Source organism: Diplotaxodon limnothrissa, linkage group LG10, assembly GCF_057381915.1.
Source record: "Diplotaxodon limnothrissa isolate DT_005_m linkage group LG10, D_limnothrissa_male_GT1.1, whole genome shotgun sequence".
NCBI classification, from domain to species: Eukaryota; Metazoa; Chordata; class Actinopteri; order Cichliformes; family Cichlidae; genus Diplotaxodon; species Diplotaxodon limnothrissa.
This window is the reverse complement of record NC_140605.1, coordinates 34,866,095-34,873,569: the sequence shown is the minus strand read 5'-3', so window position 1 is coordinate 34,873,569 and position 7,475 is coordinate 34,866,095. Positions and strand designations below refer to the sequence as shown.

General features: G+C 42.6%; 1 protein-coding gene across 2 annotated transcripts; it reads right to left on the bottom strand.

Moving 5' to 3' along the window:
* Window positions 1–2,621: 2,621 nt before the first annotated feature.
* LOC146624817 (olfactory receptor 8G17-like) lies at window positions 2,622–3,922 on the bottom strand. 2 transcript variants are annotated; one of them, XM_085364162.1, is made up of 2 exons: window positions 3,007–3,922; window positions 2,622–2,647 (listed from the first exon to the last, which is right to left on the bottom strand). In XM_085364162.1, exons 1-2 carry the CDS (start codon window positions 3,920–3,922, stop codon window positions 2,622–2,624), a joined length of 942 nt encoding a protein of 313 aa, XP_085220288.1. The 2 variants fall into 2 exon arrangements, with proteins under 2 accessions (XP_085220288.1, XP_085220287.1); XM_085364161.1 differs by lacking the exon at window positions 2,622–2,647 and having other exon boundaries at window positions 2,978–3,922.
* Window positions 3,923–7,475: the final 3,553 nt, after the last annotated feature.

Sequence of the window (7,475 nt, the reverse complement as noted above, 5' to 3'; positions counted from 1 at the left end):
AGATTGTGAAATTTCAGAATTAACAAAATGACAAACATGGAGAAAGCCCAAAAAAATTGTCTCTAGGAATATTAAAATTTGAATCCAGTTGCTGAAAGTTCATCAGTGTGTTGTTTAAATACAAATCACCCTTAGCCTGTTGTTATGCCACATATCAAACAGACTGCGAGACATTCCTAGAACAAAGTCTTTGTTTCTCAATAAAGGAGTCAAAAAAATCTTCTCTGCCCAACCTTTTGTGCATTTCCCTCCAAAACCTTATTGTATTATAAATAACTGGGTTATTGTTAATCTCTGTTTGTAATTTCTTTTTGTCACAGACAACTAGGCCCCAAAGTGAAGAAGGTGAAGCAGACCAAGAGTCAAAAAAAAAAGACTGAACTTTATACCCTTTGTGTTCTGAACATGCACGAAAGGTCTGACAGATGGCAGGGTCATTGTATTTTAGCATAAAAATCATACTCTTTAAAAACATTTTCCTTTTAGTTAACATGAGAGAATGAGTAACTATTGATGTACTTTATGCAGTAACTTTATGAATTTAAAGAAAACAATCTTAATGGGGTTTTTTTACCTCACAAATGAAATGCATTTGGAAATCAACAACTCAAATTTTACTGTACAAGAATCTCACTTAAGATTATCACAATGACATGCCTAATGCCAAATTGCCTTATTATAATGGATTGGTTTTATATAACACTTTTCAGGGCACCCAAAGCGCTTTACAATTCGACTAATTTCCACTATTCATTCACTCTCGCATTCACACACTTATTATTATTCTTTCAGTTTAGGTTCAGTTTCTTACATATACAATACTGAACCAAAATGGTGATATGTGCTGATTTTGTGAACTGTTCCTAATTCACTGTTCCAGTCTGATTTGCCAACATATGCACAGTAGTAAGAACAAAATTGGCTAGTGTGCATGTGTCATAAATGTGAGGGATTTGGAGTATTGTTTTAATTCAGCTGTATTTTAAGCGGCCTGTTTAAGTTCATATAAACATCTCTATCAGATATAAGTCCAGAGTAGGGATGGGTATCGTTTAGGTTTTATCCGATACCGGTGCCAAATCGGTACTTTTGAAACGGTGCCGGTGCTTAAACGGTGCTCGAACCGGTGCTTAAAGAATGGAGAACACAAAATTGGTCCAAAAACCTCTCATGTTCAGCTGGTTCACCAGGCCATCAGACTGCTGAACACGTCATAGACACCTCAGCTTCACTACTGGAACTTTAACATTATGCACTCCATACTGTACAGTAATGCCACTGTTTTGCACATGTCTCAACTCTGTATATTTTATATATTTTATTTATTGTTTACTCTATTTAATTTGTAAAATATGTGTACACACACACACACACACACGTAGGAAAATATTTACTATACACATCCAGAAATGCATATACTATTATATATTGTACATATATTTATTAGTTTCAGATGTAGCCATTCTTGTATTTTGCTTGTTTACATTATTGTATTTTGCACAACTCTGTTGCTTGTGAAGCTCGCACACAAGAATTTCACTCACATGTGCTGTACCAATGTACCTGCACATGTGATGTGACAATAAAAGTGATTTGATTTGATTTGGTTTTTGTAAAAAGATAACAATGTTAGCCTTTTCTGCAGCTATAGGGCATATATGGTATCACTCTTGGCTGGAAGCAGTGCTTAATCAATGGAAAAAACACAAACTTTGTCCAAAAACCGCTCATGTTCAGCTGTTTCCCTCTTTTTCTTTGGTCATTTTAGCCTTTTTGGCCAGGGTGAAGGGAGTAGCTGCCATCAAACAAGAAGACAGCCGCATGTAGATATGATGATGTTTGCTAGTTCACCTTACATGCATTAATTTAATAACGTGGTTAGCCTACTCAACGTAAATTACTCACGCAGAGAAGAACGGCTGCTGCTGCTGCTGCATCATCATCCGTCATCATTTCTGCTACACTGGCAGGGCTAGGGCCCAGGACTCTCCTCTTCGTGTTTTTAGGTATGTTGCTAACTCCGGGTCCGATAACAGGCACCACACCGCAGTAGATGCGCTCGGTGTGAGGTCTCGCAGCAAGCTATCAAATACAGCGCATTTCTTGGTTTTTGGAGAGAAAAAAACGCTATGCGTCGCTAGGTGTTTCATCGGATTTGAGGAGTTACCTCCTTTGACAGTATCAGCTTAAAGCACTTGTTGCAGGCTGCTGAGTTTGCATCTTTTGCTGTGAAGTACAGCCAGACTTTTGACCGCTTCGCCTTGGGCATTTTTAATCTGTAGCTCTGCATAAAAGAACGTACGTACCTGGCCCCGCCTACTATCCTCGGAAACGTAAAATGATTGTCTAGAAGTGTATCACAGCTCAGGAAAAAAAAGCACCGAAATAAAGCACCGAAATGTGCGCTGCTTTTCGGTCTGGTTACTACCGTTTATGTCAGAACCGGTGCCATCATGGCACCGGACACCGGTACCCATCCCTAGTCCAGAGATTGTCTTTTTTGGTTTTAAATGAAAGCTATGGTATAAGTAAGAATACTAAAAATTACTCCCATGCAAAGGTATTCTCTTGGCCATTACTCTGATTCATTACATCGGTATAACCGGGTGTTATTGCTGGTTTCATACCATTATGTTCTTCTTAAATACTAATTATGTATTTAGCTCCAATAAAACTGCACAGTCCTTGTGTCTGTGTTTAACAAAGGCTTACCAGCAGATAGCGAACATTTGCTTTTGTCTTTAACGTCATCTAATGTAAATTAAACTTCATGAATGAGACAAAACCACAGATTGGCTTAAGCTTTTATTTTACACAAACATACACACATTTTGAAATGCTGACTAAAGTTTTATACATTAGTTTCTTACAGCAGCAAAAACATTAACTTCCATCTAATTATGATTAAAATAGCTGTCAGAGATGATCTCCCTTTAGATGTTGAATTTCTATAAAAACAAACAGAAACACATTCTGTTTATGATGCCAAAACCTTCTTGGATACACAAAACTTCAAAAGGGCTTTTTGTAGGTCTTTGGACTGCACACCATAAATAATGGGGTTCAGACTGCCTGGAACCATATAACACAGAAGAGCAGAGATTTTTCTGTACTCTGAGTACTGAGGGAAGCGATGCAGAGTAATAAGTGCCATTCCACTAAGTGTCAAAATCAGATAAACAACCAGATGAGTGCTGCAGGTCTTCAACGCTTTACTGTTCAAAGACTTGTTCTTACTGGTCAGACAAACCACTGCAATGCTTGTATAGGAAAGAACTATTGCCCCTATAGAGCCCACATAAACAGCCACAGTGAAAGTGATACCATAGATGTTGTTAATGACCACACTTTCACAGGAAAGTTTAAACAATGAGGCATTGTCACAGTAGGGGTTTGTGATCAAAGTCCTGCATCGACTCAGTCGTGTGGTCAGACCTAGAAGAATCCCGACCAAAACAAAGGCCACTCCCCAGGCACAAACTGTCAGCTTGATCATCATTTTGTTGGTCATTATGGAAACATAGTGAAAAGGATTACAAATGGCCACATATCTGTCATAGGCCATAATCATGAGAACAGTGTGACTTGTGGTTCCAACCAAGTGCGCAATGTAGGCCTGAACAACACATTGATAATAACTAATGAGGCGCTCAGATGGAGGTCTCATAAGGTCTATAAGCAAACGGGGCACCACGATAGAGTTTACAAGAATATCAGTCAATGGCAAGTTGCAAAAAAGGAGATACATGGGCTGGTGAAGATTCTTGTTCATGACAATCAAAATAGTAATGCCCACATTTATAATCATTATAAACAGGTAGGAGAAAAACAAGAAAAGAAAGGCGGGGTAGAGAGAATCCTTTGAAGTGTTTAAGCCCTCTAACTGGAGGATGTAGCTGTTGTAGGTGTAGTTCTCCATCATCCTGAAAGAACGTTATTTTACACTTACAGATCTTATGAGATTGTAAGTCCATATGATCTTATCAGAAACAATAAAAGTTACAGGAGGAACTTTATAGTAGTGAAAACAATGAGGCTGAGTTATAGAAAAGCTGATGTAAAGCTGTTGGTAGACTAATACATCAACGCACAGCTTGTTTGTCACTGTTCTCCGCTGTCTTATAGGCACAGACTCCCAGAGGGTGTCCACATTGCCTCAGATTTTGAATGATGTAATTGCAATGATAATAAGATCAAAGGTGCTTTGTTCATGAAAACTCAAGGCAAATCCTTTGTTATCAGGGCCCTTACCAAATAATCCTCCAAGAGAAAGCACACAACACCCACAAATGACCAAAATAGCTATGATAAGAAAACCCTAATGGACATAATGCAACCTTTCCATTGCCCAGAGAAAGAGGTCATCCCCTCCTCCAGCGGATTGTCAACTCCCAAGAGCTCATACATGAGTTGAGACAAGGTCTTCAGGCCTTCCAGTGCTCTGGTCACAGTTTCATCAGGGGGAGTATTGTTGAGAAGAGAAGTGGGTCCTAATTGCTCTGCTAATCCTTCTACTGCATCACAAGTTAAGTTTGCGTACCTAAGCACATTGTAGTGGATGTAATTAATAAGGTCAACAATCTAATTTGGAGTAATTGGGATAATTGAAATAATCCCCACAACTACTGGCAACGTTTTAAACCCAGCCACAATTTGGTCAGCCAATTTATATTCGTTTGGAACCCCTCTAGGCAGCCCAATAGCCTCTATACACGTTGGTGAACCCACAGAAAGGTCAAATGAGCCTATCGAGCGCTTCCTCAAAACATGGCATCCACGCTTCGCTGTTAATTGGGCAATGCCGGGTTCACCCAGTCGCACCCCCTTTTCACCCACTAAAACTAAAGGCGCCCCGACACGTACCATGACACACAGGCCAGAAGTCCAGCTAGGGATTCTGACGAATAGCCTGTACTCACCGATTTGATTTACCTTTCCTCTGGACAGATACATCACAGCGGATCACCAGTCAGAGTCGACATCTCCAGCGTCGTGCTTGTGGCTTCCCTGATCGCTTACTGTAAAATTAAAACAAGTATAGTTAGCTTTTCTCGGGGTGAAATGTCCTGGACCTGTTTTGTCGTAAATTTGTGGGGACAGCCTGGCCAAAGTGGAGTAGTTTCCTGTAGAAACAGCACTTCCAGTTAATTTAAACATACAACCAAGTCCCCCATGTATCAATGGGATACAGAGGACCAGGTTCAGTGAATACATGTGGGCGGGCGGCTGCGCACGCCACACAGTCTAACACCTTTTGCTCTTTTGTATTTTAAATTAGCCAATCTAGCCACAGATTGCTATCTTTATACTCACTAGGTGTCGGTTCTCCTAGTTGTTACGCTTCTTTTCTTTCTATGGGCCCTCTCTCCCCCTTTAACGGATGGACCACATGTGGGATGACCGCTGTATTCGGGCAATTGACATAGCTTTCGTAATAGTTTGTGATTTTATGCTAATACTCTCCCATTACTTTCCAGCTTCACCCAATTCTTGTTGTTTCCTGCTGCCACCTTTGTGCTCAAACAAGAACCTCTTTCTGAGGGGCTTGTGAGCTATGTGAGAATGCTCTTTCTGGACTTTAGCTCAGCATTCAATCATATCATCCCGGAGATCCTGGTCCAGAAACTGTCTCACCTGGGACTCTCCACCCCCATCTGCCTCTGGATCAAGGACTTCCTGACAAATAGACCACAGTCGGTCAGACTCGGCCCCCACCTGTCCAGCACCATCACACTCAGCACCGGGTCTCCACAAGGATGTGTTTTGAGTCCCCTCCTGTTTACGCTCTACACATCCGACTGCTCCCCTACCCATCTCTCAAACACCATCATAAAGTTCGCGGATGACACCACAGTGGTTGGACTCATCTCAAGGGGGGATGAGTCGGACTACAGAGATGAGGTCAACAGACTGACTGAGTGGTGTTCAGTTAACAACCTCCAACTGAACACCACAAAAACTAAAGAACTTATCTTGGACTTCAGGAAGGGCAGAGCAGACCCGGCCCCACTTTACATTCACGGGAACTGTGTGGAGAGGGTACACTCCATGAGGTTTCTGGGTGTGCAGATATCTGATGACCTCTCCTGGACTGCAAATACTACGGCGGTGGTTAAAAAGGCCCAGCAGCGTCTCCACTTTCTGAGAGTGCTCAGGAGGAACAACCTGGAGGAGAGGCTGCTGGTGACATTTTACAGAGCCACCATAGAGAGCATCCTAACGTACGGCATAACATCATGGTATGCAGGGTGCTCAGCTGCGGACAGGAAAGTACTGCAGAGGGGCATCAACACAGCCCAGAAGATCACTGGCTGCTCTCTGCCCAGCCTGGAGGTCACTGCAAACTCTCGGTACCTCAGCAGAGCTGGCAATATCATCAAGGACCACTCTCACCCCAGCAACCAACTGTTTGAACTATTACCGTCAGGCCGACAGTACAGGTCACATAAAACCAGGACAAACAGATTCAGGGATAGCTTCTTTCCCAGAGCTATCACCGTAGTAAATAAGCACAAAAACAACTGAACCTATTGTCAAAGGAGCTTGCAAAGAAAAGCGTCTGGACTTCTTTAAGTTGCTTGAAGACGTTTCACCTCTCATCCGAGAAGCTTCTTCAGTTCTAAGGTCAAATGGTGGAGAGTCCCAGATATAACCTAGTGGGAGTAACCCCCCACAGAGGGACAAAAGGACCCCCTGATGATCCTCTAATCGCCTGAGCCAAGGTGTGAAACTGGGCGTGGGTCCCAATCAGCCAGAGTTTCGGGTGAGTTCATTGTGAAACCTGGCCCCACCTTATCATGCGAATTCCTGAGGTCAGATGGCCCAGGATGTGAGTGGGCGTTAAGGCGTCTGGGAAGGATCTCAAAACTGGATTATAGATGGCAGAGAGTTGTCGTAAACCCCCGCCTCTGTTCAAAGATGGTCGCTCACAGTGGACTCCTCTTTCAAACCATCTGTCCTCTCTGTCCAAAATGTGAACATTGGCATCCTCGAAAGAGTGACCTTTATCCTTAAGATGCAGATGGACTGCTGAGTCTTGTCCTGTGGAGGTGGCTCTTCTGTGTTGTGCCATGCGCTTGTGAAGTGGCTGTTTGGTCTCTCCAATGTAGAGGTCTGAGCATTCCTCGCTGTACTGTACAGCACACACCACATTGTTTAGTCTGTGTTTTGGCGTTTTGTCTTTCGGGTGAACCAGTTTTTGTCTGAGCGTGTTGCTGGGTCTGAAATGCACCGGGATGTCATGCTTGGAGAAAACTCTCCTGAGTTTTTCTGATACACTGGCTACATAGGGGATGACAATGTTGTTGCGTCTGTCCTTCTTATCCTCCCTCGCTGGTGTCTGGTCTTCTTTTCTGTGCCTCTTTGCTGACTTTAAGAACGCCCATTTAGGATGGCCGCACGTTTTGAGTGCTTCCTTTACATGTGTGTGTTCCTTCTTTTTTCCTTCAGGCTTAGAGGGAACATGTTCTGCCCGG